This window comes from Pristiophorus japonicus, chromosome 11 (genome assembly GCF_044704955.1).
Source record: "Pristiophorus japonicus isolate sPriJap1 chromosome 11, sPriJap1.hap1, whole genome shotgun sequence".
NCBI lineage: Eukaryota > Metazoa > Chordata > Chondrichthyes > Pristiophoridae > Pristiophorus > Pristiophorus japonicus.
The window spans coordinates 180,135,721-180,157,291 of record NC_091987.1 but is presented as its reverse complement, the minus strand read 5'-3'; the positions used below and the strand labels follow the sequence as shown (position 1 = coordinate 180,157,291).

The 21,571-nt window shown below is 46.2% G+C and overlaps 1 protein-coding gene across 2 annotated transcripts in view; it reads right to left on the bottom strand.

The window, feature by feature from the left end:
• Positions 1 to 21,571, bottom strand: part of LOC139275888 (high affinity cGMP-specific 3',5'-cyclic phosphodiesterase 9A-like) — a 41,763-nt gene that overhangs the window by 6,673 nt on the left and 13,519 nt on the right. For both annotated transcript variants that reach the window (XM_070893107.1, XM_070893108.1), the window contains 7 exons: positions 19,504 to 19,590; positions 15,186 to 15,290; positions 12,800 to 12,882; positions 11,399 to 11,555; positions 9,680 to 9,793; positions 8,285 to 8,389; positions 904 to 1,032 (listed from right to left, as the gene is read on the bottom strand). In XM_070893107.1, the coding sequence (XP_070749208.1) occupies positions 904 to 1,032; positions 8,285 to 8,389; positions 9,680 to 9,793; positions 11,399 to 11,555; positions 12,800 to 12,882; positions 15,186 to 15,290; positions 19,504 to 19,590 (780 nt within the window). The remainder of the gene's footprint in view (positions 1 to 903; positions 1,033 to 8,284; positions 8,390 to 9,679; positions 9,794 to 11,398; positions 11,556 to 12,799; positions 12,883 to 15,185; positions 15,291 to 19,503; positions 19,591 to 21,571) is intronic.

Here is a 21,571-nt window from a genome sequence, read left to right as displayed (position 1 = left end):
AAGGTAAGTGGCTGTAATGAAGGTGGGAGATCGGACGTCCAGTGAGCGTTGCACACTCACTGACCTCACGTTCTCCATGATGGCGAGGTCCTCGATGATCGTGTTCAGCGGCAGCGCTATCGGCATCACCGATAGGGTGTGCGGGGCTGGAACCGACATCAGCTGAAATTGCAGCTATCAACAGCATTTTAGCGCCATCTTGTGGTGCTAACATGTGGCGCAAACCTCACGAATTTCTTCCCCACAGTGTCCAATGAAGTAGTTTGTGATGTAGGCTAACACAGCAACATGAATAGTTGTCCTGTTCCCAGCACGAACACTATTCACATTCACCTTGATGAAGGTGATGAACACAAAAGTCATTGAAGAAAGGAAGGAATCTTTGAGTTAGTCATTCTGAGTTAATCTTCACGCTGTGGCTCAGTGGGTAGCACACTCACATCTGAGTCAGAAGGTTGTGGGTTCAAATCCCACTCCATGGATTTGAACATATAAATCTAGGCTGACGCTCCCAGTGCAGTGTTGAGGGACTGCTGAAATGTCTTTTAGTTGAGACGATAAACCATGACCCTGTCTGCCCTCTCAGGTGGATGTAAAAGATCCCTTGACATTATTACGAAGAAGAGCAGGGGAGTTATCCCTGGTGTCCTGGCCAATATTTCTACCTCAATCAACATCACTAAACAGATTATCTGGTCATTATCACATTGCTGTTTGTGGGAGCTTGTTGTGTGCAAGTTGGCTATGCGTGTTTCCCACAATACAACAGTGACTACGCTTCAAAAGTACTTCATTGGCTGCAAAGCACTTTGAGACATCCGGTGGTTGTGAAAGGCACAATAGAAATGTAAGTCTTTCTTTCTGTAGATCAAGAGAGGAATTACCTGTTAATTCTTAACTTACCTTCATCAGTGTTTCAAATGTTGGTATGAGGACAAACTTGATGAATCCAATCTGGGCTGTGGGCTTGGTAACCTTATCACGATCCATGAATGGGGCAACTGGAAGCCCTTCAGACTTCTCCCTGTCACTCTGCAATTGAAAACAGTTAAACTATATTAAAGATATGTGTTTAGAAAGAATAGTTCTTATTTTTGTTGTACTCTGCTAATAATGAGGGAGAGGTTATAAGGATGAGCCTTGATTCAGTTAAATCTAAACCTGAAGCTGAAACGTCAACCCTAAAACAACAACTACATTCTGAGACCAACGTCATTTGTAAACAAATCAATCTGAACTCATACCTCAATCTCAATCCGAACCTATGACCCAACTTGAATCTTAGCCCAGATTTAACCTGAACCCTGTCACCAGGTGGTGCCACTGTCGGAGGTCATTGGGCTGTGTGCACGTGTGTGCGGCCCAGGTTTAAAAGGCCAGCCATCTTGTAATGTAATCACTTTAGGCTCTAATAAAGGAGAGCCAGGTTTGTACCTATTCGGAGATTACAGTATTCAGTCTATTGAGTTATTGCATACACATTTGGCGACGAGGTAACAAGAACCTTCGCAATTGGAATTCTGGAGCGATTCATGAAGGGAGAAGATTGGGCAGACTTTATAGCTCGCTTGAACCAGTACTTCGTGGCCAACAAAATGGAGGAAGAGGCAGACGCAGTTCGGCGCTGGGTGGTCCTCCTCACGGTTTGCGGTCCGAAAATCTATGGACTCAAAAAATTTCATCTCACCCTTAAGTCCAACGGACAAGGACTATGAAACATTGTGTGCTCTGGTACGTGACCATCTCAAACCAGATGAAGGCACCATAATCTCAAGATATCGATTCTATACGCACGTTTGTTCTGAGGGCCAGGATGTATCGGAATTCGTTGCTGATCTAAGACGTCTAGCTGGACCATGTGAGTTCGAAACTGCATTGGCAGACATGCTGCGGGACTTCCTTATAATTGGCATCAACCACGAGGTGATCCTACGTAAGCTACTGGCGGCGGAGACATTGGATTTGAGCAAGGCCATCACGATTGCCCAATTATGCATGACGACGGACAAAAGCTTAAAGCAGATATTATTGAAAAATCGGAACGCGACAAGTACTGTAAACAAGATAATATCATCGTCTGGCAGAGCTGCATATGGCAGGGCCTACCCGACTGTGTACACGAAACCTGTGGCTGCTCAAAGTCCACCAACGGGAAGGAATCCGATATCACCGTGTTGGCGTTGTGCGGAAAATCATCGGCATCATCGGTGTCAGTTTAAACAGTATATTTATAAAGGCTGTTCGAGAGTGGGGCATCTCCAGTGCATGTGTCCGCAACTGAGCAAGCGTGCTGCAACACACCACGTGGAGGATGATGACCAGTCTAGCGCGGATCTGGATATGTAGTCCAAGGTATCAGGGGAGGAAGTGTATGGACTGTATTCATTCCTGATAAAGAGCCAACCGATAATGATTAATGTAAAACTTAATGGTGTGCTGGTATCGATGGAACTGGACACATGTGCGAGTCAATCAATAATGAGCCAGAGGACATTCGACAGGCTGTGGGATACTAAGGCTGGGAGGCCTAAGCTGAGTCCAGTCAATGCCAAGTTTTGCACTAAAGAACTCATAACGTTGATTGGCAGTGCAGTAATCAAGGTGTCCTATGATGGTGCGATTCACGATTTACCTTTATGGATTGTTCCAGGCAATGGTCCAATGCTGTTTGGCAGGAACTGGTTAGAAAAAATCAAATGGAACTAGGACGATAGCAAAGCATTGTCGGAGGAGGAGGATACTCCATGTGCTCAAGTGCTGAGCAAGTTCCCCTCGCTGTTTGAACCTGGCATCGGCAATTTCACAGGAGCCAAGATGCAGATCCACATGGGCAAGACCCGTCCATCATAAAGTTCGAGCAGTTCCGTACATGATGAGGGAGAAGGTCAAAATCGAACTGGACAGACTTAAGCATGAAGGGATCATATCACCTTTTAATGAATGGGCCAACCCCATTGTTCCCGTGTTGAAATGTGATGGCACTGTCAGGATTTGTGGAGACTACAAGGTTACGATCAACCGAGTTTTGAAACAGGATCAATACCTGTTACCGAAGGCTGATGACCTGTTTGCAACGCTAGCCGGGAGCGGGGGTGGTGGTGGGGGGGGGGGCGGGGGGAAGTCATTCACAAAACTGGATCTGATGTCGGCCTACATGACACAGGAGAGCTGGTCGACAAGTTGAAGAAACTTACTTGCATCAACACTCATAAAGGACTGTTTATCTACAACAGGTGCCCTTTTGGAATTCACTCGGCTGCAGCCATATTTCAGAGGAACATGGAGAGTCTACTGAAGTCCGTCCCCAGAACCGTTGTGTTCCAAGATGACATACTAGTCACAGGTCGTGACTCTGCTGAACATCTGAACAACCTGGAAGAGATTCTACATCGTCTGGACAAAGTGTGACTCAGATTGAAACGCTCGACGTGCGTCTTCATGGCACCGGAAGTCGAATTCCTGGGGAAGAAAATTGCTTCTGACAGTTTCAGGCCTACAGACTCAAAAACCAAGGCCATCAAAAATGCACTCAAGCCTCAGAATGTGACAGAGCTGCATTCGTTCCTTGGTCTACTCAACTACTTCAGTAATTTTTTACCTAGATTGAGCACCTTATTAGAGCCACTGCACATGCTGCTAAGAAAAGGTGACAACTGGGTTTGGGGTGCGTCTCAAGATAGAGCTTTTGAGAAAGCTACTAATCTGCTTTGCTCTGACAAGCTGCTGGTACATTCTGATCCTTGTAAGCATCTAGTATTGGCCTGTGATGCTTCGTCATATGGAGTAGGTTGCATGCTCCAACAAGCTAATGAGTCAGGAAAATTACAACCTGTTGCATATGCTTCAAGAAGTTTGTCAAAGGCGGGAAGAGCCTACAGCATGGTAGAGAAAGAAGCACTAGCCTGTGTGTATGGGGTTAAAAAGATGCATCAGTACCTGTTTGGTCTTTGGTTTGAACTGGAAACAGATCACAAGCCACTCATTTCATTGTTTTCGGAAAACAAAGGTATCAATACCAATGCATCATTCCGCATCCAGAGGTGGGCACTGACATTATCTGCCTATGATTATGTAATTTGCCATAGACCTGGCACTAAGAATTGTGCCAATGCATTGAGCCGTCTGCCGTTGTCCATACCGGAGATGGAAACGCCACAACCGGCAGACCTACTGTTGGTCATGGATGCTTTTGAAAGTGAAGGAACCCCTGTCACGGCCCAACAAGTTAAGACCTGGATCAGCCAGGACCCGATATTATTGGTTGTGAAACATTGTATCCTTAGTGGTGATTGGTCTGCCATACCCAAGCAAATGTGTGAAGAGACCAAACCTTACATCCGTCGCAAAGATGAACTATCAGATTGTATACTGTGGGGTAATCATGTTGTTATACCCAAGAAAGGCAGAGAGAAATTTGTGCATGATCTACATAGCACGCATCCCGGTATTGTCACGATGAAAGCCATTGCCATGTCTCATGTAGGGTGGCCTGGAATTGACTCTGATCTGGAATCATGTGTGCATCAGTGCAACACTTGCATGCAGCTTAGTAAAGCACCAGCAAAATCGTCGCTGAGTCTGTGGTTGTGGCCATCTAAACCATGGTCCAGGATCCACATCGACTTTGCAGGTCCCTTCCTAGGAAAGATGTTCTTAGTTGTGGTGGATGCTTATTCCAAGTGGATAGAGTATACAATCATGTCATCCAGCACATCCACAGCTACAATTGAGAGCCTTCGTGTCATGTTTGCTACGCATGGTCTGCCTGACATCGTTGTAAGTGACAACGGATCTTGCTTCACCAGTATGGAGTTTCAAGAGTTCATGAAACTCAATGGTATCAAACATGTGAGGTCAGCCCCATTCAAACCCGCATCCAATGGACAAGCAGAGTGTGCAGTCCAAACCATCAAGCAGAGTATGAAACGTGTAACAAGGTTTACTGCAAACGCGCTTGTCACTCATATTGCTTAGTGATAGGACAAGACCCCATACGCTTACCGGGGTCTCCCCTGCTGAACTATTGATGGAGACCAAGACCAAGCTTACTCTTGTCCACCCTGACTTGAATAATCGTGTCGAATACAGACGTCAAAGTCAGCAAGGGTATCATGATCGTGCTACTGTGTCACGCGACATTTCTATCAATGATCCTGTGTATGTACTGAATTATGGTCAAGGTCCCAAATGGATCGCTGGTACTGTTACGGCCAAGAAGGATAACAGAGTGTTTATCGTTAAGCTCAAGAATGGGCAGACATGCAGGAAACATGCCGATCAGATAAAGCTGCGGCACACGGATGAACCAGAACAGTTTGAGGAAGGCACAATCAGTGATTAACCAACCTACCCTCAGTCATCAGAGGACTCCGCTGTCATCAATGAATCTGGACTTTCAATCTCTGGCATGGTCAATGAATCTGGACTATCAATCCTTGACGTGGTTATTGCCACTCCCATCAGATCGGCTACCCAGTCATAACAGACTCAGAACACTCGCCCAAGGCTGGAGTTGAACTGAGACGCTCTACTCGGGAGCGGAAAGCCCCGGACCATCTCAAGTTGTAAAAAGACCGTTACTAATATCTTAAAGGGGGAATATTGTCATGTATGTAATCTTGGGTTTACTACCCACCAGGTGGCGCCACTGTTGGAGGTCATTGGGCTGTGCACATGTGTGTGTGGCCCAGGTATAAAAGGCCAGCCATCTTGTAATGTAATCGCTTTGGGACCGAATAAAGGGGAGCCAGGTTTGTACCTGTTCGGAGTTCACAGTATTCAGTCTATTGAGTTATTGCAAACACAACAAACCCTAATACAGATCCGACTATAAACAAAGCTCAGTCTCTCAAGGTGACGCCATTTGGGTTTCAGAACCAAAGTTGAACACGAACCAAAGCCGAAACACCAGCTCTACCCTGAATTCCAACCCAAATCTCAACCCAACCTCAAACACCAATCCAATCAGTTTTGGTCACAGTGAGGAGAATGAGGCACTGGAAAAAGGGTTCTAATAAGGGGCAACAAGAATGGGACCAAACATCATCATCGTCATCATCATCATAGGAATCGAGGAAGACTTGCTTCCACTGCTGAAGTGACTTGGTGGCTGAACAGTCACAGACTCTCCACAGACTCTGTCACAGATGAGACAGATATTCGCCGAGGGAAGGGGTGGGTGGGACTAGTTTGCCACACGCTGCTTCCGCTGCCTGCGCTTGACCTCTTCACGCTCTCGGCATTGAGATTTGAAGAGCTCAACGCCCTCTCGGATGCACTTTCTCCACCTAGGGCGGTCTTCGGCCAGGGTCTCCCAGGTGTCAGTAGTGATGTCGCACTTTACCAGGGTGTCCTTGTAATGTTTCCGCTGCCCACCGTTGGCTTGTTTGATGCTACAACACGCAGTGGGGACTCACCTTACCAAAAGAAATAGTGGTGGGAGGTGGGGGGCGCGGGCGGAGAGGAATAATAATTCAAGCTTTTAAAAGGATATGCAGATAGGGTTAATGTGTGAGGAGGCTCGTGTGGCATATGGCCTGTTGTGCCGAATGGCCTGTTTCTGTGATATAAATTCTATGTAAAATCAAGACGATGGTCTGATGGATGTGGAGAAGCTCTTTGTGCTCACCCAGAATAAGAGAATCAGAGGGCACAACTAAGGTTGCTGAATGTAATTTCCAGAGCAGTCATTTCACACCAGTTTATGGAATAGACTATCACCGAGTGTACTGAATACAGACTTGACTGAAGTGTTTGAGAAAGACATTAACAGGCTCCTGATTTAACACATCATAGAGGAACTTGAGTTTATCACCAAGGCGACACTTTGATTCAGCCAACACAGTAAGACCAAAGGACATGCATTTCAAAACAGTTTTGAAACAGACACTTGGATGAACTATTTTACTTAAAGTGCGATAAATGGTTGGAACAATATACCAGGTGGGGTATTAAAGGCAGAAACATGGAAGTTCCAAGGAAGCTGGATGCTACAGTGGGAGAGCTAGGTACTAGAGGGATCAGGTTCAATGGAACGAAAAGCCTTTCCTCATCCTTGCCTATTTCCAGTTGCCCTGAGAAGGTGGTGGGGTTTCTCCTTGAACCACCGTAGTCCTTGTGATGGTGCTCCCATAGCATGCAGATGATGTGGCCCGCCCAACGGAGCTGGTCGAGTGTGGTCAGTGCTTCGATGCTTGGGATGTTGGCCTGAGCGACAACATTGACGTTGGTGTGTCTATCCTCTCAGTAGATTTGCAGGATCTTTGGGAGGCAGCATTGGTGGTACTTCTCCAACGCTTTGAGGTGTCTACTGTATATGGTCCATGTCTCTGAGCTATATAGGAGGGCGGGTATCACTACTGCCCTGTAGACCAAAAGGTTGATGCCAGATTTGAGGTCCTGGTCTTCAAACACTCTCTCCCTCAGGCGACCGAAGGCTGCGCTGGCGCACTGGAGGCGGTGTTGGACCTCGTCATCGATGTCTGCCCTTGCTGATAATAGGCTCCTGAGGTATGGAAAATGGTCCACATTGTCCAAGGCTGCGCCGTGGATTTTGATGACTGGGGGGGCAGTGCTGTATGGCGGGGTCAGGTTGGTGGAGGACCTTTGTCTTATGGATGTTTAGTGTAAGGCCCATGCTTTCATATGCCTCGGTGAAGATGTTGACGATGGCTTAGAGTTTGGCCTCTGAACGTGCGCAAATGCAAGCGTCTACTGTAGTTTGACGACGGAGGATGGGATGACCAAAGCAAGCGTTCTACTCGGAACTCCTACACGGCAAGCGAGCCCCAGGTGGGCAGAGGAAACGCTTCAAGGATACCCTCAAAGCCTTCTTGATAAAGTGCAACATCCCCACCGGCACCTGGGAATCCCTGGCCTAAGACCGCCGTAATTAGAGGAAGAGCATCTGAGAGCGTGCTGAGCACCTCGAGTCTTGTCACCGAGAGCATGCAGAAAGCAAGTGCAGACAGCGGAATGAGCATGCGGCAAACCAGGCTCCCCACCCCTTCCTTCAACGACTGCCTGTCCCACCTGTGACAGAGACTGTAATTCCCATATTGGACTGTACAGTCACCTGAGAACTCACTTAGAGTGAAAGTAAGTCTTCCTTGATTTCAAGGGACTGCCTATGTTGATGAATGGTGTTAGGAAGGAATTCCAGGATATTGACCCAACTGATTTGTTAGCCAAGCATGTCTCCATTTATTGTCAGCCCGTTAAATTAAACAACCAATCCCGTCCTCTACAGTTTGCACCATGAGATCAGTAACTATGCATCTTTCACCTGTGTAAAGTACTCTTCAAGCAAGCAGTCTACCCAGGGATCTGCCACTTCTGTTGGCCGCACTTCATTGGAAATATCACAGCACTTGATAAGAAGCATTTTCAGCTAGAAAAACAAGGGACAAACATTTTATCTAAGTAAGATCATGCGTTCCTGCTTTGTCACAATATGTAAACATTAGCCTTTAACAGTCTTTCCCTTCCCCCAATTTTCAGCTTTCCAACCTCTCCTTTCGCTGCTACTCTCCCAGCTGGTACGAGAGGCACAGAATCTTTAAGTTTATTGGGCTAGAAATTCGTTAGTGCCCCGATTGGGGCGTTAAATTTTGAAAAGTTGAAAAAGTAGCGCCAGGCGCTAATCATTCTCGCCTCCAGCGACATTCAGCTTCAGCCCTCCAAGAGGGAAGTGGAGTGCTAAATCAAGCGCTAACCACTTCTCTTAGAGCGCTAAAGTTCGAGAGCGGGGCGCTAGCGGCAAAGTGCTCAACAATTTTGAGCGCATTGATAACGGCACGAGAGGCTGCTTTCCTCACCTAAAGGGAAGGGCCAGTGATGCTGCACAAGCGAGTTGTCGGCAGTTCTGTGTTGCAAGATGACCTGCGCGACTGCCATTACAGCCCCAAACACACTCACAATGTGGCGGGCTCGGACATCTTGCGCCAGGCAAACTTGAAAACCATTTCCTTTAATTACCGCTCCCCAAGCGGCCAGCCGAGTTCGCAACACCTCCTCTTGCTGGCGTCGTCGGCACAAGGCGATACAGCAGGGGGCGAGAGCCAATTTTACATCCAGGGCAGTAACAAGGTGCTGCGCACTTTATAACGTCACGATCTGCGAGGCGCTAGAGGCTCAGAGGCTACGAGTTAGCGCCATGCTAAACCAGGACTGAAGTTCGCAGACATCGCTGTATTCGCCGCGCCCAGGCGCTAACCCCTTAGTGCCCCATTAGCGACCCCTCCCCCCACCCTCCCGGTGCTAACCTACTGAATTTCTAGCCCATTAAATCCAATTGTTTCCCTTTATAAAAGGGCCAACTATTAATAATTGAGCCAATATTTTTACTGGGGTCTGGGTGGGACCTACTCCTGCTGCTCAATTGCTGAGCCGAGGATGAGGAAATTCCAGGCGTGGAGATTCCTTCCCCCAGTTCCACCGCCAGCCCCAACTCCACACACCATATCATGGAGGGAGGAGGTTCCACTCCAAACAGACCCCGACAGAAACTCATGGATAGTGTATTCTAGTCCCATCAGTTTTCCACCCCTTCTGCTGCACTCCTGGCCGACTGACACTGGGCCTATCCCAAAGGGCCTGCAAACGTTTGGAGTCAGAATCTCTTAATTTGCAAACTAGAAAGGCCATTCATTGCTCTGCAGATTATGTTTGTTTTACTTACACTCATTTTATGTTCTTCATTCAAGAAGTTAAAGGTGGCAACCTTTGGTTTGAATGAGTCCAGTATCTCTCCATGTCGAGCCATGTCTGTCGCTAGAATAAGTGTAATAATTCCCTTTCGGAAAGATAGAAGAATAGGCAGAGAGAGTTAGAAAACAAGAACCTGGCCTGACCAACTTCGATTATGTGATAATTAAGAGCATCCGTTGCTGTAGGTTGTTCATAAGGAAAGGGTGAGCAGAAACATAGGAATAAAGACCAGGAGCAGGCCATTCAACACCTTCAACCTGTTCTGCCATTTAATTTAATCATATCTGCAGCTAAACTTGATTTATATGCCTTTGATCCATATCCCTTGAGACCCTTACCTAACAAAAATCTATCTCAGTCTTGGCAACTCCAACTGACCCAGCATCCACAGCCTTTTGGGGGAACGAGTTCCAGATTTCTACTACCCTTTGTGTGAAAAAGTCCGTCCTGAATTCACTACTAACTGGTCTGGTTCCAAAAGTAGGTCCAGCTTTCGAGGTTGGTTTGGTTTGGTTTGCCATGGCCTCAGTGGAACAGTGCCAAACAAACCATACCCAAGACCAAGCTGAGTTTCTCTCAGCCTGCTTGGGTCAGGAGTAGCACTCTTGCCTCGGAGTCAGAAAGTTGTAGGTTCGACCAACACTTCAGGACTTGAGCACATGGCCTTGCGCAGTGCTGAGGGAGTGCTGCTTTGTTGTGGTGCTGTGTGTCCGATGAAATGTTAAACCAAGGCCATGGCTGTTCAGACAGATGCAAAAGATCCCGTGGCACTTTTTCCAGAGAAGAGCAAGGAGTTCTCTCAGAATCGTGGCCACCATTCATCCCTCAATTAACACCATTAAAAATAGGTTAACCAGTCATTCACCCCATTGCTGTTTGTAGAGAAATGAGTGCCACATTTGCTTACACAATAATAATGATTACACTTCAAAAGGAATTGATTAGCTGAAAACTGCTTTGGGACATCCTGAAATCATCAAAGTCAATGCAAGTTCTTTCTTACTGCATAGCTTCGCCCTGATCTGGAACAGGACACCAAAGTGTATTGCAACATACCGATCTAGAACAGGATGCCACACTGATCTAGAACTGAACATTGCATTGTTTAGCATCAACTTATCTAGAACACAGAAACCACCTAGCATCCTACATTAAACAGGACATTACACTGCACAGTATCGCACAATATTTTAGACAATGCAATATTTAGGCAGTACATTATACAATGTAATATCCTCTTTAAAAAATTACATTAAAGGGCCAAGACTCATAGTACAGGAAATTGGAAAAGTGGCAAAAGTAAATAAAGACAAGTCAAGCCAAACTTGGGTTTGACATGAACACATTCACTGCATCCCACCAAACTAGAGCATGTTCTATTACACAGTGTCACAAATAACACAGGTATCGAGAACGTTCATTAAACAAACATAGCTTAACACTTCAGCAATAATTATTCAAGTAACTGATGAATATTCAGCAATTAAATAATGAAAAAGTCATGGAAGTGAATTCCAGATGAGTGGAAACAAATCGAATGAGACTGCATAAGATTACGTAAAGGAAAAAAAACTAGAAATGTGAGATTGGTCGGAAGGACTGACAAAGAGTGAGCCCATCTATTGTCTCCAGAGGCTGGGTGAGAGCGCTGTGTATGTCCCACACATCACTAAATGCTATGACCACTGACCTGTCTGATCTGTTTAAAGATCTCCGGATCCACATTGGCGAAGATGTTGCATTCCGGCTGAGAGAGAATCTGGAAGGCGACAGCACAGTGATGATTCTCCAGAGGGGAGATGTCATTGTATCGGACGGCCAGCTCAGTGCGGGCATTGATCTGGTACCTGGGCGACATTTAGAAAGCAGACACCTCACTTAAGTCTTTGCCGCCTGTAAGTAATGGCCCTCAAATTGGGGTCGGAGGGTTCCCGTGGTCAAATACCTCCGATCCGCGAGAAAAGTACGCACCTACCCAGAGCCTCCATACCTTTGGACTCTTCTGGTCCTGGGCCTGCAGGGGTAGGCCCGTGTAGAGGCCAACATATCCCATGGGCGCGCACGGTTCACAAGCATCCCTGGGATCATGAGGGCCGGCCCAACCAATTAAAAAGGGGGATTCCCATTATGCTTATGGGGACTCCATTTACAAACGGAATCCCCATAAGCATAATAGGAATTATATAAAAATACATTTTCACTCAACCTAAATAAAAATAAATCTTCACGTTTAAAATTAATTAAAATACAATTTAAATAAACATTTAAAACATAAATATAATTTTTTGAAAAATAAATTTAAAAATTTTTATAGGAGCCAAAAATAATATATTTTTAAAAGATTTTTGAATGTTCAATTGATTTAAAAAATGTTATTTTAATATTTATTTAAATCCTTATGCTGGTTAAAAGAAGGCCCTAGGCCTCCCCTTACCAGGTGTAAGAGTTTCATGGGCATTTGCCGGGCAGTAATTGGGAAAATAGCCCAACTCTCGGTCAGCGAATGTCCATTTCCTGCACATGCAGATGATGGATCAAGCTGAAACTTGACAAATCGCACGTTCCGAGTTTTCGCACATACACAGTGGATGCAGAAACCCGCAACTTGCGGGGCAATTACGACTGCGTATGCTGTCGCAGGCTCTGTAAAATATGGGCCAATGTCTCAAATACAGTCTAAACTTTAAATTTTAAAATGCATCTGTAAATAGTTTTGATTTGATATCCCACATATATTCACCATCAGGAGAATTTTTCAATGCAGATTCCCCTGTATAACACAATGTTCAGTACATATACCTCCCTGTATAACACAATGTTCAGTACATATACCTCCCTGTGTAACACAATGTTCAGTACATATACCTCCCTGTGTAACACAATGTTCAGTACATATACCTCCCTGTGTAACACAATGTTCAGTACATATACCTCCCTGTGTAACACAATGTTCGGAACATACTGTCCCCGGCATAATATATTTCTCAAGTTGGACAGTTTTCCTCATGTTAACAAGTAAATGCTAGATAGTAAATCCCTGTCTATGTGGCTAGCCAGCAGCTACTGAATGTTATTTTACAATCATACTCACGCATTGTTGTATCCAGGGTGATCCAGGTCATGGCAAATAGCTCCAGTCATTAAGATCAACAAATCTGTCAGACTAAGAGTCTCCTGTTCACATGCAATGAAAACAAGGGTGACGCAATTACTGGTTAGTATAGAAAATTAGAAGCTTATTCTTTCACCACTGGAGGCTGGGATCAGCTCCAGCCCAGACACAGAGACTGAAAGTCCCCTCTCTCTGGACTTACTCAGAAAGCAGAGCATGTGCCACAAACTGATGAGGCAGTTTGCATTGCAGATGCACTCCTCGCACTGGCAGCAACACTGATGCAAAGGAACATGCGCACTATTGGATACACTTCATTGAGCACATGTACCATTGGACCCACACACCGTTGGGCACACATACCATTGGGTACACACACCATTGGGCACACACACCATTGGGCACACATACCATTGGGTACACACACCGTTGGGCACACATACCATTGGGCACACATACCATTGGGTACACATACCATTGGGCACACATACCATTGGGTACACACACCGTTGGGCACACATACCATTGGGTACACATACCATTGGACCCACACACCATTGGGCACACATACCATTGGGTACACATACCATTGGACCCACATACCATTGGGCACACATACCATTGGGTACACACACCATTGGGCACACATACCATTGGGTACACACACCATTGGGCACACATACCATTGGGTATACATACCATTGGACCCACACACCATTGGGCACACATACCATTGGGTACACATACCATTGGACCCACATACCATTGGGCACACATACCATTGAGTACACACACCATTGGGCACACATACCATTGGGTACACACACCATTGGGCACACATACCATTGGACCCACACACCGTTGGGCACACACACCGTTGGGTACACACACCATTGGGTACACACACCATTGGGTTCACATACCATTGGGAACACATACCATTGGGTACACACACCATTGGGTACACATACCATTGGGTACACACACCATTGGGTACACACACCATTGGGCACACATACCATTGGGTACACACACCATTGGGTACACACACCACTGTGCACGTGGGCTTGCATGCACAGCTACTCAAAAGCTGTATTGGTTACTGTGTTTCTGACTGCAGACCTTTCTGATATTGGGGAATGTTGATGCATGTCGATACAGCTAGCCTAGTCAGGCAGGCTGCGGTTTGTCTACTGCTAGAACGCAATGGCAGCCTGTGTGATTTATTTCTGTCACAACATAAAAGTAAATGAGTAAAAAGAAATGCCATTTCCTGCTAGTTTGTTCTGACCTCTAATTGACCTCAACAAGACAAAACTCTAATACGACTTTGTGGCGTGAAAGGGACAGTTCAGGTCACATACAGCAGCTTGTTGATGTTTGTGCTATCCTTGGATGACCACCTCGTGAGGGGTGTCTGTGCCTTCAGATGCCACCTTGCTTATATTAATGTATTGCCCTAGGAGCGGAGCGGTGACTGGCTGGTTGTGACCAATCCACTTCTGAGCAACATTTGAAATGGCCACAAAGAGCACCCACATTACGTCTTACAGTCTGAGTTATAAATGAAAACACAACCCCCTATTCTTTCTCCAACTCCTCTAATTGCTTCTTTGATTGTCACTAACTAACAAAATAATGCATGTTGTAAGATAGTGTGCAGTGATGGTTGAATCTGTTTGCAGAACCCGATTGGTTCCAGTTGCTGAACACATTACTATATGTGAACATTGATACTTGTCTGACTACAGTGAGTTTTATTTACCGAATCTCTGCTCTCCATTCTACGCAGGGTAGCGCTTACCAAACTGACCTGTAGAAGTGTCCTAATAAATTTACATTGAATTGCATAGAATTTACAGCAAAGAAGCAGACTATTCAGCCCAACTAGTTTGTGCTGATGTTTATGCTCCACACGAGCCTCCTCCCACCGCTCTTCATCTAATCCTACTAGTATATCCTTCTATTCCTTGCTCCCTCATGTGTTTATCTAGCTTCCCCTTAAATGCATCTAATCTATTCACCTCAAGCACTCCATGTGGTAGTGAGTTCCACATTCTCACCACTCTCTGGTTTCTCCTGAATTCCTTATTAGATTTATTGGTGACTATAATCTAATAATCTGTTTTTGCCTTACTCAACCATGTCCACAACTCCATTTGAATGTAGTAAAGAGAAAGGGGGCTTGGCTGTACCATGAGTTAGGTGTAAAACTCCTCATTGCTATTGCAAATAGATACAATTGATACAAATTGCAAATATTCACCAAACATAGCCCTTACTCCTGAGCTTGTGACCGTGAAAGAGTAAATGCAATCACTGGATGGGGTGATAGAGTGCGAGCTAGACATCAATCGCCACTCACCTGCAGGTTGCAGAGATGGATCATACCATACATCATCTGTGTCACACAGAAACAGTGTCGGAAGTTGTGGAACGGATTGTTCCGGTAGTTCTCCTGAATGCTGAGCTGGAAAGACAATATAAAAGAGGCCCTATTATTGCAAATGGGAACAAGTTGTATCTGGCCAAGATTTTGCCGGTCTGCGAAGCCGAGCTTGGGGCTATGACTCCACAGGCACTCTGGTACCTCACCTATGGGGTCATTCTTCTGAGTCCAGACTGCGAGCAAGGAACACATGAGAGAGGCAGACAAGGAGAAAGACACACAAAGAGTAAAGGGCAGGCAGACAGACAAACTGCAGACACAGGGCAGACAGACAAAGAGAAAGGAGCACACAGCTATATACAGACAGGCATGCAGAGGTACAAACTACAAAGGATGTGTCAGGCAAAGAAAAAATGACCGAGAAAGAGACGCAAAGACAGGCAGATGAAGAGACAAAGAACCACACGCTGGGGAGAAAAGGTTGTGTGGGAAACACAGACACAAGCTGATTTACTAATCTGTCAGAAGCATCTGGTTGGAATACTTTCACTGTTTAGTACATCAAACATTGCACAGTGAAGTCGATCTATAACAGACAACATTTGTCATTGACTTCAACTATTCTATAAAAGCAGTTGCCAGCCTGAATGACTAATATATTCTAAGACTTTCACTAGATGGGATCTTTCAATGTGGCTTGAGCTTTAAGACTGGAGCAGTCAGCTTCCTTGGCAGGTTAGACAGTAAATGGTACTGAGCCAAATTCTTTACCCTGGCTCTGGCAATAAGCACTTACTTACTGGCTAAAGGTGGGTAGGGATTCCTGACAAAAGTCACAGAGAGCTCGGGAATGTTCCAGACACGGAGAAGCACAGTTTTATGTCTCATGCATTGTCAGAAGGTTTATCTTTTGCAGCACTCCCTCAGTGTAGCACCAAGTTTAATACATTTGCTTCATGGGTTCTTTGCTTAAGAACACATTGCTATTAAGAACTAGCTGGTTTATTAGCAAAGCAATCACACTGCAGATTAGCAGTTCATCCACCAGGCTTACATCGTGAATCCCTCGACCCCAAATGGCTGGGGTTTTATTGAGTCTTGTGAACATCATGTGACTGGCGAAGCCCCTCCCATCTCAACAGCTCAACAACTCTTTTAAAGGAGACAAATAAACATTAGGTCAAGTGACCCCTGATCTGGGGGACACTCCAAACATTTTCAAGGCCCTTTTTTTGTGTTTTTTTTGTGGGTTTTTTTGTATTTTTTGGGGGTTTTTTGGGGGGTTTTTTTGGGCACTAAAATCAAAATTCTTTTCCAAGTGCCCCCTATAAAAGGGGAGGGGGACACTAAAAACACCGGCAATTAAAACAAATTAAACTTTAAAACATAAAATCAAATTAAAATTTGGTTGCCGGGGGTGACGATGCACTCCAGTCCCTCCGGTGCTCACCTCTCGCGGAAGGCCGCGAGCGTACCGGTGGACACCGCGTGCTCCATCTCCAAGGACACCCTGGCGTGGATGTACGCACGGAAGAGAGGCAGGCAGTCGGGCTGAACGACCCCCTCGACCGCCCGCTGCATGGACCGGCTGATGGCACCCTTGGCCGTGCCCAGGAGCAGTCCCACGAGGAGGCCCTCGGACCTACCCGCTCACCTCCGCTCAGGGTGTCCAAAGATCAGGAGTGTGGGACTGAAGTGCAGCCAGAAATTGAGGAGCAGCCCCTTTAAATAATGAAACAGGGGCTGCAACCTCGCATACTCCATAAAAACATGGAACACGGACTCTTCCAGACCGCAGAAATTGCAGGCGGCCTGGGAGTCCGTGAACTAGCTTAAAAATTTGTTGCACGGGACTGCTCCGTGCACCACCCTCCAGGCCAAGTCCCCGATAAATAGTGGGAGGACTCCCGCGTACAGTGCCCTCCATCGGGGACCCCCACCTCCTCCGGACGGCAAGATGGTACGCCATGGCGTGTCCGGACGGCAGACGAGGATGGCAAAGTTGAGAGTGTGCAGGAGCAGCCTGTACAGGAAACCCCTCCACGCAGAACTGAAAGGCACGGAGGGGATTTCCCAGAGGTGGCTCAAGTTGTGAGGCGACGGCTCCCGAGGGAGGTTCCGGGGTTTGGCGCCGATGAGGAATTCCGTCCGGACGGGGGTCAGTTTGGACGGGATCTCCCCACGTGCTTGAGCCTCCTCGATGCACCTAACGGAGTCAGGGCCCAGAGCTGTTTTTAGCGACTCGATGGCAGCGTGTCTGGCACCATCCAGCCCACTCCTCCACCATCGAGCAGGCCCCTGACCCTGGTCACCTCACCAGCCTCTCGTCCGACTGCCACCTAAAACCTCGGTCGTGGAGGTACGGATTTCCGAGCAGCGGCTCCTGCAGGACAGCCGCCACTCCAGTCGGTGGAGAGCTGCGCTTGGTGGAGACTTTGTTCCAGACCCTGGTGAGTTCCTTGTAAAAGACAGGCAGCTCCTGGACGGCGGTCCTGACGCCCCCCAAGCTCACAAACAGGAGCTGCGTGTCGTAGTTGATCAACAGCTCAACAAATCTGTGAGCATCCTCACAGGTGCATACATTACTCCGAGCATCAGTCCAGGTGGCCTAGAGTAGGCCTTGAATCCACACTGGTTGAATCAGAGGTGACAGCACTCCCGACTGAGCTGAGACAAGCCGACTCCTGAAGAAGAAAAGCTGGAAATAAAACTAGTCAGTTCTGTCCCCCTGAGGTTTCTTCCGAATTTGTGATACCTGTTAGTGGCAAAGACTCAGAATGTGGAAAATCCTGGTCTTTTAGCCAAGGAGGAACGTTATTTGTGTGGCGTGATTATTAGGATACATGCAACAAGCCTTGACAAGCCCGTATGCATCCAAATTTAAGGCACTTGGCAAAAGAACCAGAGGGGCGATGAGGAGAATTTCTTTTACCCCCGAGTTGTGATGCTCTGGAATGCACGGCCTGAAAGGGTGGAAGAAGCAGATTCAAAAGTAACTTCCAAAAGGGAATTGGATATATACTGGAAAATAAAAGATTTGCAGGACCACGGGGAAGGAGCAGGGGAGTGGGACTAATTGGATCGCTCTTTCAAAGAGCCGGCACTGGCACGATGGACCGAATGGCCTCCTTCTGTGCTGTGTGATTCTCTGAATACTCTTGGCTGAAATATTCTTCATTGAGGACAAGAGGAAATACAATCCCAGGAGAAGCTGTGGGTTAATTTTCTTTTTAACATTCTAACATTTTTTATAACAGATAAATGGCACTTGGTGCTGGTTTTGTGTTTGGGGACCCTGAGTCAATGAATATCAGAGCCACTTGACCTGCAGACTCACAATTACATTGACACTCTGAAAAGCAGCGGTGCTGGTTATGAGATTATAAAAATGTACAAGGGAATTCCTTGAGCAAACCGTACAATGTTTCTGCACAAACTGCGGCGAGCTGTTCTATCCCTTGGTACTCTTTATAACACTGCGTGGCTTTCAGTCAAGTATTGCAGAATCTCCTGAGAGCAACTTACGAGGTCAGCTACAGAATGGTGAGATGCTGATAAAACTCCCTCTACTCTGCTCGACCAATGTGTCTCAGCCCCAGTGTCAGAAGAACGGCCCCTGCGTGTGTGACATTTCTCCATTTCCTGCACCAGTTGTATCAATAAATAGAGTTATCAATTCATGCCAAAAACGTGTACATACCAAGACCTGGTTTAAGGCCACCCAGTCTCATTTCATGTAATACACTTATAACGAACAGAACTCCTGACTGCTAAGCATTAGGAATGGGTTGGAATTTAACCCAGGCCAGCATATAGCCTAGTTTCTCATTTGACACACTCTCAATTTCTCCCAACCAGCCCATCAGCTCTTCTCAGGACAGTAGAAACTGAATGGAGTTCGAGTCCTGTACACATACATGGATCTCTTCCAGCCCCTCCTTCCTGCTGGTGCAGATGGGCTGTATAATAGAGAGCTCTGCCTGGTGGCCTACTGTGGTAATGCAACTACTGATGTAAATAATAAAGGTTCATGTGAGAGCCATCTTGTGTGTGTGTGTGTGTGTGCTTCTTAGTGACGTCATAAGAATTTTTCACAGGCCGTGTAACCATATTCTCTGCTTGCAACATTCTGTTGGTGCAGAGTAACAACAGTGTCAGACGCTGCTTATGTGCGATTATTAATTATTCGGTGTACAGAGACTTTTGTCTGCTTTCCTGGGTCTCTGGGCCACAATCAGTTCCTGGCTGCGATGTTGTGATGTACCATGCTTCACCTCAAGAGCAGCAAACTTACCAGCCAGCGTTTTAGTATGATGGGGTTCATGTTAAACTCTTGCACCAGTCCCAGATCATGGTACATGTACTCCAGACAGCTGAGCATCTGCCAATGATTATAAAACACAGTTACTCCACACTTGAACTGTTGTGTGCCCGATATGATGCGCTATCACGGTGTATATATGTCCCTCAGAGGGAGTGCAACGAAGGTTCACTAGATTGGTTCCTGGGATGTGGGGATTACCCTATGAGGAGAGATTGAGTAGACTAAGCCTTTATTCCCTCGAGTTTAGAAGAATGAGAGATGATCTAATTGAAACATACAACATTCTTAAGGGGCTTGACAGAGTTAATGCTGAGAAAATGTTTCCCCTGGTTGGGAAATCTAGAACACGGGGTCACAGTCTCAGAATAAGCGGTCGGCCATTTAGAACTGAGATGAGGAGAAATGTCTTCATTCAAAGGGTTGTGAATCTTTGGAATTCTCTACTCCAGAGAGCTGCTGATGCTCAGTCTTTGAGTATATTCAAGAGAGAGATCAATACATCTTTGGGAACTAAAGGAATGGAGGAATATGAGGATAGTGCAGAAAGGAGGAGTTGAGCTAGAAGATCAGCCATGATCTTATTGAATGGTTCGAGGGCTAATTGGCCTACTCCTGCTCCCATTTCTTATGTTCTTATGTCAAAGGTTCCCACACCTACTATTTCAATGGAGACATTCACCAGTTTAAAATAATGTTAAAACATCAGACAAAGGAATGTCACGCAAACACTCCAACAGTACTTGTGCTGGGTCAGTCACTCTACCAATGGTCCTCTTTACCGTTACAGGTTGCCTTCTGACAGTAATGGTGCTAATGGAGGTGGTCTTCTATTGCATCAGTACTGTGGGGGGCACTGAAAGCCTTTTTGGGTTTCCCCTGGGTACGTCTGACAGTGTGATGCGGAGGCTGAGAGGGAAACGGTTTCCATCACCAGTACGGTTACCAATCCTCCAATCTAGAACTAGGGAGCATAGTTTCAGAATAAGGGGCTGCCCATTTAAAACGGAGATGAGGAGAATTTCTTCTCTCCGAGGGTTGTGAATATTTGGAATTCTCTTCCCCAGAGAGCTGTGGAGGCTGGGTCACTGAATATATTCAAGGTGGAGATTGATTTTTGAACACTACGGGAGTCAAGGGTCTGGGGAGCTGGCAGGGAAGTGGAGTTGAAACCAAGATCAGATCAGCCATGATCTTATTGAATGGCGGAGTAGGCTCGAGGGGCCGTATGGCCTACTCCTGCTTCTATTTCTTATGTTCTTACGTTCTTATGATTGCCCTGGATTCCCCAGGAATTAACGACTAATCTCCAGGACCATGCTGCGAGCAACCCAGGAGAAATATCATAAGGGCAAAAATAATTGTCTTTTTAATTTTTTTTGTTGAACACTTTTGTTCATTAATTATAATAAAATTGGACATGGGCATAAAGGCCGTTTGCCCAACCGTCAATAATCATCCAATCAGGCAAAGGAAGAGTCTATTCGTTTCCCAATTGGCGTGAGGAGACGGTGCACTGCGAGGATAGACATGTTGGGAGACCAATGGCAGGATTGTGGCGGGTGGAGCCAGGAGGTCATGTGATGAAACCTCCAGGAATACATCCAACCCGAGTTGGTAACCCTAACCACCAATATTCACATTGCGCTCGCCACTGATCTCTCAGCCCAGCTCCACAGCAATGTGCTTCTGCTGCAATTGGTCCAGACAGACCTTCCCCCAATATCGTGACCACAATGCCAAAGTCACAAAGGTAACATTACAGTAAGATTTGCACATGTCTGTGTTATGAGGAAAGCCTGGAGAGACTTGAGCTTTTCAGCCTGAAACGGAGGCATTTGAGGTGATCGTAAGGAGGTTTATAAGGTTGTAAATACTATGGAAAAGGTTAATCCACAGCACTACTTTAAACTAAACTGACAAGGGGGACACAAGATCAAGTGAAAGATATCTTTATTGAGGTTCTTCCCGCAGTATGACCAACGCGTGGAGTGGACTCCAGGCAGTGGTGGAGGTGAAAACCATAGAGTTATTTAATAAA